Raw genomic sequence first — 15,297 nt, 5'->3', positions numbered from 1 at the left:
TACAGGCAGGATTTCAAAGAGGCAGAGGAACTAGAGATCAAATTGCCAACATACGCTGGATCATGGAGAAAGCTAGGGAGTACCAGAAGAGCGTCTACTTCTGCTTCATTGACTATGCTAAAGCCTTTGATTGTGTGGAGCACAACAAATTGTGGCAAGTTCTTAAAGAGATGGGAATACCAGAGCATCTTATTTGTCTCTTGAGAAATTTATATGCAGGTCAAGAAGCAACAGTGAGAATTGAACATGGAATCACTGACTGGTTCAAAATTGAGAAAGGAGTTCGGCAAGGCTGTATACTGTCGCCTTGCCTATTTAACTTGTATGCAGAGCACATCATGAGAAATGCGGGATTAGAGGAGTCACAAATTGGGATCAAGATTGCAGGGAGAAATATCAACAACCTCAGATATGCAGATGATACCACTCTAATGGCAGAAAGTGAAGAGGAACTAAAGAGCCTGTTGATGCGGGTGAAGGAGGAGAGTGCAAAAGTTGGCTTGAAACTCAACATCAAGAAAACAAAGATCATGGCATCCGGGCCCTCTCAATTCCTGGCAAATAGATGGGGAAGAAATGGAGATAGTGACAGATTTTATTTTCCTGGGCTCCAAGATCACTGCAGATGGGGACTGCAGCAAAGAAATTAAAAGACGCTTGCTCCTGGGGAGGAAAGCTATGGCAAATCTAGACAGCATCCTAAAAAGCAGAGACATCACCCTGCCAACAAAAGTGTGTTTAGTCAAGGCTATGGTCTTCCCAGTTGCAATGTATGGCTGCGAACGTTGGACCATAAGGAAGGCCGAGCATCAAAGAATTGAAGCTTTTGAACTCTGGTGCTGGAGAAGACTCTTGCGAGTCCCTTGGACTGCAAGGCGAACAAACCGGTCAGTCCTAGAGGAGATCAACCCTAACTGCTCTTTAGAAGGCCAGATCCTGAAGATGAAACTCAAATACTTTGGCCACCTCATGAGAAGGAAGGACTCCCTGGAGAAGAGCCTAATGCTGGGAGCGATCGAGGGCAAAAGAAGGGGACGACAGAGAATGAGGTGGCTGGATGGAGTCACTGAAGCAGTAGGTGCAAACTTAAATGGACTCCGGGGAATGGTAGAGGACAGGAAGGCCTGGAGGATCATTGTCCATGGGGTCACGATGGGTCGGACACGACTTCGCACATAACAACAACAACAAACTGATTGCACCAAAGTTCCATTTATTTTCCTCTAATTAGTTGTTGAGAAAGACATTATGCTGAACAAAACCAGTCCCATAATTAAGTTATTAGCATGTGAGAAGGGTAAAACAGACCCCCACCACACCCCGAACTCTGCTCAGTCTGAGGTTCCAGTCCTTGCCTTGAAATGCATAGCACCTGGCCAGCATTTCAAAATTCCATCTGAAGTGCCATCCCACTTAGTCATATGCCATGGTGGGAATCCTCAGTCCTGTTCCCCGTGGCCCCAGGGAAGAAGTGAATGGAGTATTCACACCTCATCATCTGTGTTGTGCCAGAACTGTTTATCTCTGTTTGGTTTTTACTACATATCAGGAGTTCTGCCCAAAGCCCTGCCCCACTCCCTCCTCAGCCCATCTGTGACTCCTTCTGAGGGTTTCCTGAGGACGTGTCTAAGAGGGAGAGCTCTTGGGTTCCTTGCGTGGTTCTGCAGGTCCTGATGGTCATAATCAACTGCCAAGCAACTGCCAGGGGTTCAGGGGCATCTCCAAAATTTACCTAACAAGTAGTTCCCATTCATCACCTTGTGTAAGGAAGGAGGGATCAAAGGGTGGTCTGGGTGAATGAATCAGCTTGGTGCAGTGGTTAAAACATAGATTTGGGAAACCCAGATTCTGTTCCCCACTTCTGCCATGGAAGCTAGGCGGGTGCCTTGGGCTAGATGCACAGTCTCAGCCTAAACAACCTTACAGGGTTGTTGTGAGCATAAAACAGAGGAGAAGGGTATGATGTAAGACACTTGAAGAAGAAAGGTTGGAAATAAACAGCATGCAAAAATGAAGTTCGTGAGAGTGTTTACACTTGGAGTGTCTGTGTGCCCAGGCCATGGGGAAGACATCTGTGAACATAACACCTGAGGTGGCAAGGGATCATGGAAATCTCCTGAGTCAAGGGGGGAGGTAGTCAATGCAGTGGGCAGAACTGATGCTCATGGAGAGGGATAGTTTTTTTTTTGGGGGGGGGTATGCCCATTGCCCAGGAGTCACAAATGACTTCTATGACTTTCATTGCAATATATCACTACTACATCACCGCACATGGAAGTAATGATGCATACATAATTGATTTGGAATGACAGTCTCTCAGCACTGATTGTTCTGGAAATGGAATGACAGAGCCCAGAATGGAATGATGGTCATGCCAGTCCAATACAACCTTTGCTCCACTGAGAAGTAGAAGAATCTGAGGGGAGTGCTACATGGCTCCATCCCAGTGACCCCCTCTTCTGCTCTGCCACTTACAGGGGTAGTGTGGGAGTGCCCTCAACAACATGGCTGGGCTGCAGGGAACTGTACCCTCCAGTGAGCAAATGCATTGGGTGGTAATGACAACCTCCCCTTTTCCTTCTGTCCTTCAGGGACCTTGTGCTCAATGTAAGCATTGAGGCAGCTGTGAAATCCTGTGGGGTGGACAGCTCGAACTCCTTCCCTATTATCAGGTATTTGGATCTGCTGATAGGAGTGAGTCCTTTTAAGGAGGTGGCATGTGTACTCCTAACAGTAAGCAAAACTCCTGTAGTCTGTTTCTTTCTGCACCCTGTCTGAGATGGACACTGAACTCCACCTCCTTGCCCCATGTCCCATGACTGTCCTGGTGGCCCTGTCCATCATAGTGCCACCACCTCTACACAACACCTCCACAGAATGCAGCAGCACAGTTGCCATAGAAGCTAGGAAGAAGAAGAGTTAATTTCACTTTTCACTACCAGAAGGAGTCTCACCTTCCCTTCCTCTTCCCACAACAGACATCCTGTGAGGTAGTTGGGCTCTGATAGCACTGCTCTGTGAAAACAGCTCTGATAGGACTGTGACTGGCCCAAGTTCACCCAGCACATGGAGGACTGGGGAATCAAACTCAACACTCCAGATTATAAGCCACCACTCTTAACCAGCCACCCAAGCTGGCTGACTGTTGCCCTGTATTATTAACAGAAAACAATGTGAACCCACTGACTTTGTCTGCTGGCCACTTCATAACTTATGCCCATAATGAATGGACCAGTGCTGCCATAGTTATGCAGCAGCTGGCTGCCACATCCAGGGCACAGCACAGGATTGCTCTGCACATCCCTAATGAAGCTGTGACAGTGAAATTCTGATGGGGGACTCTGCTATTTAGCAGGCATCATTAAAGTTTCCCCAAAGCTTCTGAATGCCAGCTGGAATCACTGGAACATGATTTTCAGCAACTGAGATGGAGGCAGTGCTGTGCAAGTGGCAGGACATCAACAGAAACTGGTTAGAGTGCATGGAACATAGTAGCCCCTTTTGTATTTTGCACTTACAAGGAGTTGTCTTCCCTTGTAAATACAGACTAGTTGTGGAGGAAAGCAAGGTGGACATAGCTCAGAATAGGCAATGTGCTGACTGATATCCAGCATGTTTGCGAGGCAATAGGAAAGGAAAATAATTTCAAGTTTTGCATAGTACAAATACATATAGTACAATTGTAGACTGATTTCAGCAAAATTACCTCATGGCGTGAAATCTGGGTTTGCAGTTCCTCAATGTTACTTGTTACAATGGGTTTGTCCTGGATTTCTCTATGAGCTCTCTCTATCAACTGCTGTAAATGTTTCATCTCCTGTTCATATTGCTCATACTGTATTACTGCTTCCTGCAGAGAAAGAAAAGTAATTATAATAAAAACATATATGAAAAATAATTATTTAAAACATTTATACACTGCCATTCACCCAAACAGGGTTCCCAAGGTTGCGAATCTGAAAACATTAAAACAACAGAAAAATTTAAAAGAACATTTAAATTTAAAATTATAAAACAATTTAACAAAAATACATAAACATTCATTACAGAACCAGGGAGGATTGCCAATAGCTGTTATTGAGACTATAAGAAGAGTAGGTGTTTATTGCCCTGTTTTTTTTCTGTCTTAAAGAGTCTCAAAACAGCTTGTGATCACATTCTCTTCCTCTCCCCAAAACAAACATCTTGTGAGGTAAGGTAGGATTGAGAGAGTTCTGAAAACTGCAGGCATTCGTAGAGGAAGCATCAGACCTCGATCTATTCCAGTTCCATTTCCAGCTGGGCCATGGGGTAGAAATGGTCGCTCTCATGGATGACCTCCAGAGACAGCTGGACCAAGGCAGGTCAGTGCTGCTGGTATCATTAGCAGCAGCACCCCTAGAATTCAGTATCATCTGGCTATATCCCACATCCAAAAGATCTCCCCACCATAGGGCCGGAACCACTAAGTATAGGAAAATCAGTTCATTATTGCAATACAGAAGAGTGTAAAGTTCTCCAAAGTTTCCTAAAGTTCTCCAAAGTAAGGACTATAAAGCGTGTAATAAGAATAGAAATAAATAATAATAGTAATAAATGGGATATCTTTTGACCTATATATACATTATATTGCACTTAAAAGTAGAAATAAATTATTCCAAAGGTTGACTTCACATTTAAACCAACCTTTTAACAAAATCAGTGCACAAAAATCATGTTTTGAACCATTGTATTACTACAGTTACTTCATTAGATTTCCGAAAGACAAATGTCATAGGAGGAACTGAGGACCTAAAGTTCATTCAAATAATGAGTTGTAACAAACAATCAATGCATTTTTAAAAGGATATGTCAAATGTAACAAAAAAGCAATAAAGTAAAAGAAGTGAAGAGACGGCAATAGGGCTGAGCAATAAAATGTATGAGACTCCTAGAAAAAAAAACAGAAAAGAAAATTTAAAATTTTCAGAAAACCTTGAAAAAATAACAGCAATTAAAACACTTTCCCCTTGGAGAGTCAGACAGAATCTATTCTATATCTTCAGTGGGCTGATACTATCTTCAAACCGCTCCTGTGGAGCGGAATAAATAAAAGGCTAAGGAGTAAGGGGGAGGAAAACTCGGAGGGGCGCGGCTCCCCATTGGCTACTTGGCCTGTCCTCCTATGAATGCTCTGGCGAGTCGGCCATCCACGGAGTCAGCCGTCTTCGCCTCTGCGCTCACACCGCCGTAAGTCCTCCCTGCCGGAAAACCAGTAGGGACGCCGCATCAAAGACGCGGCGCCCTGCTTATTTCCTTCCCCCAACCTACGAGCCTTGCCCGGGGAGGGCCTACTCACGCGCCGGCCCTGCTCCTTACCCACCGATGCCACCGGCTGGCCCTACGAGGCCACGGCCGCCTCTGCATCCACTGCCAACCCAGCCTTTCTGCTCGCGCCACCACATGTTGCTACGAATGCCCACCCTTCTCCCCACCCTAAACACCCTTCTCCCCACCCCGGGATTTACCCCGCCACGCCCACTTCGCGGCCCTGCTCTACCGCTGCCGATGGCCCACCAGAGAAAAAAACACACCTCAATAGATATTTCCCAACCTCTACCTCTGCTCTCTGGGCGTGAAACTATCCTGGACCCTTTATGAAGGACAGGCAGAGAGGAGGAAGGTTAGGACAGCTGGTGCAGTGTTTTGTCCGCTGCCGCCACTCAAAGCCCCGCCCTCACTCTTCAACTCAGTCCTGCCCGGCTTCTTCCCCTCTGGCAGCCTCTGCCCTTCACAAACATGGCGCCGCCAACCCCAGCCCATACCAAGGTAGGAAGACCGGGGCTTCACCTGGAAGTCGTCGTGCCTACCCTGCTGTCGGTCGCTGTGCACTGGAACCTGTTGCTGGCCCTGCGACACACAGGTCGCTGCGCGCTCAGCACCCTCCACACTCCACCAGCCGCGCCCAGCTGCCCTGTCGCCAGAGAGCCCAACGACCTCCGGCCGCCCACCCTGGACAACAGATTTGCCTGCCTTGAGCCTCTCCTCCCTCCAGCGTGAGCATCCCCGTCTGTACCATACTCCCTTCCCCACAGCTGCTCCCACCAGCTCCCGTTGCCTGACTCCCATGATGGATTGGAGAGAAGGCTGCATTTTTATCTCAGATGCCTGAACTTTCCCTCCCTGTTTCCCCCTGAAGGTCGCGCTTTTTTAAGCCTGCTGTGTCCCCCTCCCCCCCTCTCATTCATCGGGATCCCTCCCTCGGACACCCCTCGAGGGGCTTGCGTCTTCCTCTCTCCGCCCTGGTCTTGCTATGAGCACCCTTTCCAAGCCTGTTTCCAACCTCCTCCTTTCCTTCGGAGTTTCCTGTGTGCTGCTTGCCCCCCTTCGTCCTGCGTCTTCCCCCCTCTTGCACCACCCTCACACAGCCTTCTCCCACCCTCTACACATGCCCATTTTTACAAATGGGCTTTCTTACTAGTCTATTGAATAATACATATATGTATGTAAATATTCTTAAATTGGAAATGGTCAATTCAAAATATATTTGTATTTAGGTTAATTCCAAAAAAAAAAACTTCATTAACTGAGTGAATGGCCCTTGCCTGCATTATGTTGCATTGCTGGATAGCTGTGTGCTGCAGATGGCTGGCATCCTCCTGCAGCCTCAAGGCAGTGTGACATATTGATAGGCTGGTGACCACTTCCTCAGGAATCCGTAAGGCACTCTGACAGACTTGCACGGCATGAACTTTTGGCTTCAGTGACTCCATTTCAGAAAGCAGATGCTGGAAATAAGAGGGGCAAGTAATAAACCTGTGCTGCCATAAACTAGAAGATGCATTCACTAAAATGAGCACAAAATATTAAAATATGAGGCAGACTAATGAACATTAAATTATCCAATCAATTTTTATAGTTCAAGTCTTTCACATATTTTTAAAATGTTATGAATGATGGATGCAACGTATCCATGCTATGGTCACCAAATTGCTATTCAGTACTTAAAAGTTTCATAGGTTCTTACAGATTAGCATTATTTGATTTAGGTATTAATAGCTTCAAAGTATATCTTATAATGCTTTCTTTTTCCCATTGATCTTCTAACATTGCAATCTGCTGTATCTCATCTATCTATCTATCTATCTATCTATCTATCTATCTATCTATCTATCTATCTATCTATCTATCTATCTATCTATCTATCTATCTATCTATCTATCTATCTATCTATCTATCTATCTATCTATCTATCTATCTATCTATCTATCTATCTATCTATCTAATCCATCCCATCCATCCATCCAGTTTATATACAACATGCCCAAGGGCTCATCAAGAAAATACATTAAACATTTCAATAATATCAGGTAGCACAATTCATTAAAATTAAAATTAGTTAGAATGCTTAAAACATAATTAATCAGCAAAAGAGCATTCCGTTCAATCAAGGAATGGGGGGGGGGAGGAAATAAAGTGCTCAGGCAAGATCTGTAGTAATTGGTCATACTCAGTTAATCTATTTACACTTGTTCGGTGTCTATGTCTATACAGGGAGGCCAGTTCCATTGGTGATATATGGGCCTCCAACCCTAGGCCTGGTGGAACAATTCTGTTTTAAGTCCTGCAGGGCTTGCCTGGGAGGTTATTCCACCAGGCCAGAGCCAAGGCTGAAAAGGCCCTGGCTCTGGTTGAGGCTAGCTTTACTTCTCTAGGGCCAGGGACCCTTAGCAGATCTTGTGTGCTGGAGCAAATATAGGGGTGAAGGTTGTCCTGCAGATACAAGGGTCCCAAACTGTTTAGGGTCGTAATGGTTAATACCAGTACCTTGAACCTGATTCAGTCCTCAACTGGCAGCCAATGCACCTGGATGAGCACTGGGTGATTGTGTTCTCTCCACCCAGTACCAATGAAGAGCCTGGCTGCTGCATTTTGGTCCAGTTGTAACTTCTGGGCTAGGTACAAAGGTAGTCCTTTGTACATCAAGTTGCAGCTGTCTAATCTGGAGGTGACGGTTGCATGGATCACAGTGGTCAGGTTGGATGTCAATGTTGTTGTTAGTTGTGAAGTTGTGTCCGACCGATCACGGCCCCGTGGACAATGATCCTCCAGACCTTCCTCTACCATTCCCCGGAGTTCATTTAGGCTCGCACTGACTGCTTCAGTGACTCCATCCAGCCACCTCATGGATGTCAATAGATAGGTCATTAATTGCTGTGTCTGGAGGTGATAGAATGACTGGAGGCAGTATTTGTGACCTTGGCCTCTACTGATAATGGGAGTACAAGGTCATGCTCAGGCTTCTTACAGAGGTCACAGTTGCTAACTGAACTCCTTCCAGTGCTGGGAGTTGTAGCACCTGATCTAGGAAATGTCAACCATGCCAAAATTCCTCCATTTTAGCTAGATTCAACTTCGGCTGACTTTGCTTGAGCCAGTCAGTTATTGCCTCCAGGCAACTGGCCAATACACTTGGGGGTATAGACTTGATGGTCCTCCATTAGTGATGTAGCTGGGTGTCATCTACAAATTGGTGATACCCTAGTCTGAAAATCTGGATTAGCTGGGCAAGGGAGCAGATGGATAACACTGGGGAGAGAATTGCTCTTTGGGACCCTATTATTAAACATGCCAATGGGAAACACTCTCACCGACCACCACCATTTGTCCCTGGCCTTGGAAGAAGGCTTGTCGCCACTTCGAGCTTGTGCCCTGTATCCCCAGGTCAGCTAGGCATTGGGCAAGTAGCCCATGATCTACCGTGTTCAATGCCACTGTGAGATCTAAAAGTATCAGCAGTGCCAACCTGCCTATATCCAGTTTCCTCCAGAGGTTGTCTGTAAGGGCAACCAGAGCCATCTCTACCTTGTGGCAAGGCCTGAAGTCTGACTGGAAAGTAGAATTATAGTAAAATAAATATAATCTGTGGAACTATTGGTTGACATAACTAGTTCCAAAAGGAGTGATTCTCACAATTACTGTTTTATCAACCCACCCATCCACTGATTAACATCATACCCAAATCCAGTCTCAATACAGAAAATAATATGTTCATTCCAGATATTATCATCAAACATATGTAATACTTTAAGCCAGTCTGAGGAGTGACATGAACAAATTATCTGGAGCCATCTTCACACAAATCTTAATGAAATATTCAGTCTACCTGTCGGTGAGAAAGTTGTTCCTTAAGACTCAAACGACCTATCTCTGTTGATGTCAATGTGGTTTGGGCTTGCTCTAAAGCTGATTGAAGGGCTTTTACCTCAGTTTCAAATTTCTTCATATCCTGACAAAAACAAAAGCAAAAAACATTTCTGAATTTGCTATTCTAATATGATCACTTGCTTTTCACTAACTGGAAAAGATACCCTATCTTATTAATTTTCTAACATTTTATCCATTATTTTCAAGCTTTTTGCTTGATTCGGTTCCTGATATGATTGCTGATGCATATACTGAGCATGGACACACACTGGCTTTCTCATTCTATTAATTCACATCCCTAAGTGTCTGCAGTATTGTTTTCCTCTGCAGACATGAATGGAATGTCCCTTAGAGGTCAAGGGGTTCTATGTGAATTTGGATTCCCTGCACAAGTAAGAGAACAGACTTCAAAGTGTGGGGAAAGCTATTGTTAGAACAATTTGAGGCACCTTCAGGTAGAGAAAAGCGGCATATAAGAACCACCACCACCACCTCCTCCTCCTCCTCTTCTTCTTCATGCCACAAATTTAGCGTCAAACTTACCATCTGAAGACGCTATATTCCAGGCACTCCGCATGATGTTTCTAACCTCCCGCATCTGGCCAACAAATGGCTTGCTACATCCACCATTTCAAAGCATGAGCTGGTGAATCCCAAAAAATTGATTCCTAAAAATGGATTCACCAACCTAAAATGCACTATCCCCCAGTGGACAACCAGCAAGCCACCAGTACAAGAAATGTATGGGGGCGAAGAAGTGCTACATGCACCTCTGCAATGTCCCGCCCTCACACCTGCTTCCCTCTCTCCTTTTTCTGGGACAGGAAGTTCTTTTTAAAAATTGAGAAAGCTTCCATCCATTTGAATGGGGCATGCCCATAAGAACTCTGACCAAGCACTCTGCTCTCAAATGAAGACACACAGCCAGTTTCTGTGGCAAATACCTAGTTTGTTAGGCAGGACAACAAAACAAAATCAGAGTGCAGGGGCACCTTTAAGACGAACAAAGATTTATTCAAGGCGTGAGCTTTCATGTGCAAGCACTCTTCCTCAGACTATGAACTGACCATTAGGCAGAGTGACCTTAGAAGTATCCCACCAGCACATTATAGCAGTATATTTGTATAGCATAGTCCTAGTTATAAGTTCAATATGAAGAGCACTCCCCCATACCTTGGCAGCATCCTGAATATTTTGCAGTCGCAATTTGATTGCTTGCTGTAACTCATCAGTCTGCCGCCCAAGTTCTGACACTTGTTGACACATTCCTTCAGTTGAGTACACACTTGCCAGATATTCTGTCCTCTCATTCATTGATTCAATATCTCCATGGATTTCACTAGACTCTTCAAGCATGGCCTAGGTTGAAGATAGATGAAGAATTTCTATCAAATTTCAGGTCCCCAGTCAGCATTCTGCAGGGGGTTGGACTAGATGACCCTGGAGGTGCTTCCTACTGTATGATTCTACAATTCTAAATGCTAAGACTGTTCAGTCATAATGAACAAAGTACTCAGACCAGATAGTTTAGCTTCATTTTGCAAGGCTGTGGTTGAATACTGCCTTTGGACCTCAGAACAAATACACAAAATATTGATTTGCATTTAACTATAATTTCTTGTACAAACTTCTAGGTAAATTCGTAGCCTACAATATTCTGATTTTATATTTATTTATTTGCATATCCATTTTAAGACATGGGGTATCAATCAGACTTGATTTACATGACCCTAAAATCCATGCTATTGCAAATAAAAAATAAAAAATACATAACAGCAATTGAAAGAGGAATCAATAAAAGAAAAACAATCCACATTCATTCTCCCCAACAATCAAATATCAATCAGCTAGCCTGCAATTCTTAGAGAGTTAACCATTTTTATCCCAAATCATTTTATTGCAAAATTTTGCAACACCTATCTTTATTTTAACAAAATGCATCTGGACACTGATGTCACTATGATCTTCATTGGTATATTTCTTCACTGACTCCTATCTGTCACAATAACCTGAGCAAAACATTTGTTAGACCAATTGATCCCTTGCATTAGCTCACAGCATGCCACCTACTTGTATCCCATGAAAAAGGAAATATGAAGTGGCCAAACCTAACTACTTTACCTCTCCAGTCTTGGAGGATTGTGATTGGAGTGTGCCAAGCAGTTCAATTATTCAGGGTGGTCAAAGACTCAGGAAGAAAAAATTGTGAGGTTAACTCAAAATTCACACCACTGTCTTAAGCAGGAGAGGGTGCCACAACCCTCTGTACTGTGAGCCTTCTAAATGGACAAATAACCATTCTACATCCATCTTCTGATGAAGCGGCATAATATACAAGGGGCAAAAACTCAGTCTTGGGGGATTGTGACTGGAGTGTGCCAAGCACACTTAATATAAGCAGTTGAATTATTCTGTCCCAAACAATTGTGAAAAAGTGAGGAAAAGAAGGCTTTCTGGTGTTGAGAATTTAGCATTATGAATAAATATTCCTTCTTTTGAAGGTGGTGGGACAGGAATCCTGCCTATGTGCTCTTCTACTTAAAATTGTCCTATTAAGAAAATGTGTGTAGACTTGGCTTTCAGAAATATACCTCATACTGTTTTCTGACTCATCCTAACATTTTATTTCGTTAAGCTTCCAAATTTGTCCAACAATTATTAAAATATGGTGACACCAAACAGAGTATATAAAGGTAAATATTTTTTAAAAATACAGGTAGAAACCATCTTTCCTTTTCCAGTGCTATCCTATGGAGTGTTACCCCAGCCCAATCCAATGAAGTCAATGTTCTTAAAATTGAGTAACTCTGCACAGGATTACATGGCACATTATCTTTGGTATCAGAGCATATGCCTTCAACTGTTTGTTGTAAGCAGTTGGGCTGTCAGCTGAACCCCCTGTCACCAACCTATGGGACTTTCTTTCCCTGAGGGACCACCTTTCTCCTAGTCTGAAAAGGTTGGTGATCCCAGGCCCATGGGAAGTTTGTCAGGCCTTGACCAGGGCTGGGCCTGACCCCTGCCTTGTGGAATGAGCTCCTGGAAGAGCTACAAGCCCTACTGGAGCTAAGACAGTTCCATAGGGTCTGTAAGACAGAGCTCTTTTGCATGGTTTTAAGTCAAGGTCAGGCTGATAGACAATCTGCCCCCTCCTTGAGCTCTCCCTATATAATCATCCTGGAGGCAGAGAGAGGGGAGGGGGGAAAGGGGCTTGGATGTGACTTAGTTGTAGGTTTGAGGAGTTTTTAATGTTTTTTATTGTAGTTTTTACTGTTGTTAGCCACCATGAACTGGCTGGCTGGTAATGGCAGCCTCAACGTGTAATTATAAATAATAAATAAACAAACATATGCTGCACCGAGATCTAAGGAGCCTGTAACCAACAAAAACTGTGGCCTGATTTTTTTCCAGTTCAGTGTGTCTGTGATGTTCTTCTCTCCCTCCCATTGAGGATTGCCCTTACTCCACACACAAATTAAAAGTGTAATAACCTGATAAGACGTAAATTGATCACGAAGCTGAGTGGCAGAATTCCATGTGATGTTACCATGAACCAGGATTTTAGCTTTCTCAATCCATTTCAGTATGAATTCTAGCATCTCATGATATTCATCTAAGTGTGAACTAGCCTGCAAATGCAAGAAAAATGCAGTTCAATAAATCTGAAGTTTGAACAGATTTCTATCATCAACAATCACAGTATTAATTTTATTTACTTCAGCTCTGATGATCTCTTAACATTTACATTTCTTGATTACTATTACATAGGATAGTAATAGTACATCTAGCATATGTACACTAGGCATGCTTTTAAAAAGATGCAACTATTTTTAAAATCATATATGGAATTAATAGGACATGCTAGCTTGGATCTCCCTAAAATGTCTAAAGGGAAAAGGAAGGGAGCAATTTTAATTTATCCTCCTTCCTTGGTAGTCCAAAAGGCCCTAGTACTGCTTGTAACGACAGGGGATCCCCAGGAACAGCTTGAGGAGATATCAGAGGTCTCCCATGGAAAATACAGTCCTGCCTGTAGCATGCACCATCTACCACAGTATCTTAGCCACAGACTTTCAAACAGAGCAAAATGATGTGATACTCTACCTGACTGAGTTTGGATGCCCTGTACTCAGCCTGTCTAACAGCTTCCTGATGAAGTCTTGTCAGTTTGCCTATCTGGCCAGACAACTGTTTAGCTAGCTGAGGGTTTTGTTCTGCAAAGTCTTGGATGGCTGCATCCAGCTCTACCAGTTCTATGTTACATCTGTCCAGCTCCTCTCCAAGAGCCTAGAATGTGAAGAAAACATGCTTTATTTACCAGAAAAAAACCCTCACCAACACAAAAGCAACCTATATAATTATTATTTCCTTACAAAGCCTTGTTAGTAGCACTATACTCTTTGCAATGATTTTGCTGTTAAGCAAGAAAGTGGATTTGGATCTGGCTGTTGCTCTTACAGAACTTATATTTCAGTTTCATTAAAGAGATCAATAATTTCCCTTCCTAACCATGAATACTAATTAGTGTTGTATTAAGTTCTAATTATATGCTTGTCATCCTGAAATAACAATAACAGGTCAAAAAGTCCTGAATACAGATGATCTAACCCCCCTCCCCAGATGAACTGGTCCAATTTATGTCAGTCCATTTCCCTCCAGCCAGCTTAAATGTAGGGGGGGGGCAGGGAAACAGTGGACTGAAATGGCTTGCCATTTCAGCACACTGATCATAGAATCATAGAATTATAGAGTTGGAAGGGGCCATACAGGCCATCTAGTCCAACCCGCTGCTCAATGCTCACCACCTCCTTAGGCAGCCTATTCCACTGCTGAACTACTCTGACTGTGAAAAACTTTTTCCATTACTGCGTGTTCTTTCCTCTGCAGCCAATGGGAACAGCATCCTGCTCTCCTCCAAATGACAACCTCTCAAGACTTAAAGAGGGCTATCATGTCCCCTCTCAATCTCCTTTTCTCCAGGCTGAACATTCCCAAGTCCCTCAACCTATCTTCATAGGGCTTGGTCCCTTGGCCCCAGATCATCTTCGTCGCTCTCCTCTGTACCCTTTCAATTTTATCTACATCCTTTTTGAAGTGAGGCCTCCAGAACTGCACACAGTACTCCAGGTGTGGTCTGACCAGTGCCGTATACAATAGGGCTATGACATCTTGTGATTTTGATGTGATGCTCCTGTTGATACAGCCCAAAATGGCATTCACCTTTTTTACCGCTGCATCACACTGCCTGCTCATGTTTAGTTTACAATCCACAAGTAGCCCAAGGTCTCGTTCACACACAGTGTTACCTAAAAGCGTATCCCCCATCCAGTAGGCATGCTTTTCATTTTTCTGACCCAGATGCAGAACTTTACACTTATCTTTATTAAATTGCATCTTGCTCTCATTTGCCCATTCTTCCATTGTGTTCAGATCTCGTTGAACTCTGTCTATATCTTCCGGAGTATTTGCCAGTCCTCCCAATTTGGTGTCATATGCAAACTTGATGAGTAGTCCCTCCACCCCCTCATCTAGATCATTAATAAACATGTTAAAAAGTACCGGGCCGAGCCCCGAGCCCTGAGGTACCCCGCTACTCACCTCCCTCCACCCCTCTTCCAAAGGTAGGAAAGTGATTTCATGCACTGAAATTGCTTACAACCATTTCTGATTGGCTGCTGTGGCCATGCACCCATCTGCTGTCAGCCTAAAATAGTTGTCATCCGAACCTCTGAACTGGACAAAGGCCCATGAAATGTTCAGGGGAGGCACCTCTCCCAAACTTCAGTTTGGGAGGCATGAACTGGAGCATTTTCAGGGGAAAATTTGGTTCATGCCCAAGTTTGTGGCCATCCCTAATAGTGACTGCAACAGTGCAGGATGAATTGCCTTTGTGAATGAAACACCACAGAGACAAACCATGCTTTGCATAGAACTTCCTATCTTCATGAATCACCTCAAAGACAGTACTATAGCTGGTTCATGAGTTATTAGATAATGAAAAACCAACTGATATATTGAGATATACAAACTAACCCCTATTTAAAAAAGGCTCAACAAAATATTTATCAGGCTGATTGAAAGAGATGAAGATCTTTGCCACTTTGAAGATGAAATGGGTATCTCCTCCCTCTC

At 43.8% G+C, this 15,297-nt stretch overlaps 1 protein-coding gene across 11 annotated transcripts in view; it reads right to left on the bottom strand.

Annotated features, from left to right (window-relative positions):
• Nucleotides 1-15,297, bottom strand: part of SYNE1 (spectrin repeat containing nuclear envelope protein 1) — a 493,810-nt gene that overhangs the window by 194,521 nt on the left and 283,992 nt on the right. For all 11 annotated transcript variants that reach the window (XM_077349398.1, XM_077349413.1, XM_077349457.1 and 8 more), the window contains 6 exons: nt 13,270-13,452; nt 12,657-12,794; nt 10,339-10,524; nt 9,125-9,247; nt 6,564-6,746; nt 3,707-3,850 (listed from right to left, as the gene is read on the bottom strand). In XM_077349398.1, coding sequence (XP_077205513.1) covers nt 3,707-3,850; nt 6,564-6,746; nt 9,125-9,247; nt 10,339-10,524; nt 12,657-12,794; nt 13,270-13,452 — 957 coding nt within the window. The remainder of the gene's footprint in view (nt 1-3,706; nt 3,851-6,563; nt 6,747-9,124; nt 9,248-10,338; nt 10,525-12,656; nt 12,795-13,269; nt 13,453-15,297) is intronic.

The sequence above is a fragment of the Paroedura picta genome, chromosome 1 (assembly GCF_049243985.1).
Source record: "Paroedura picta isolate Pp20150507F chromosome 1, Ppicta_v3.0, whole genome shotgun sequence".
Classification (NCBI taxonomy): Eukaryota; Metazoa; Chordata; class Lepidosauria; order Squamata; family Gekkonidae; genus Paroedura; species Paroedura picta.
This window is presented reverse-complemented; position numbering and strand designations above follow the sequence as displayed.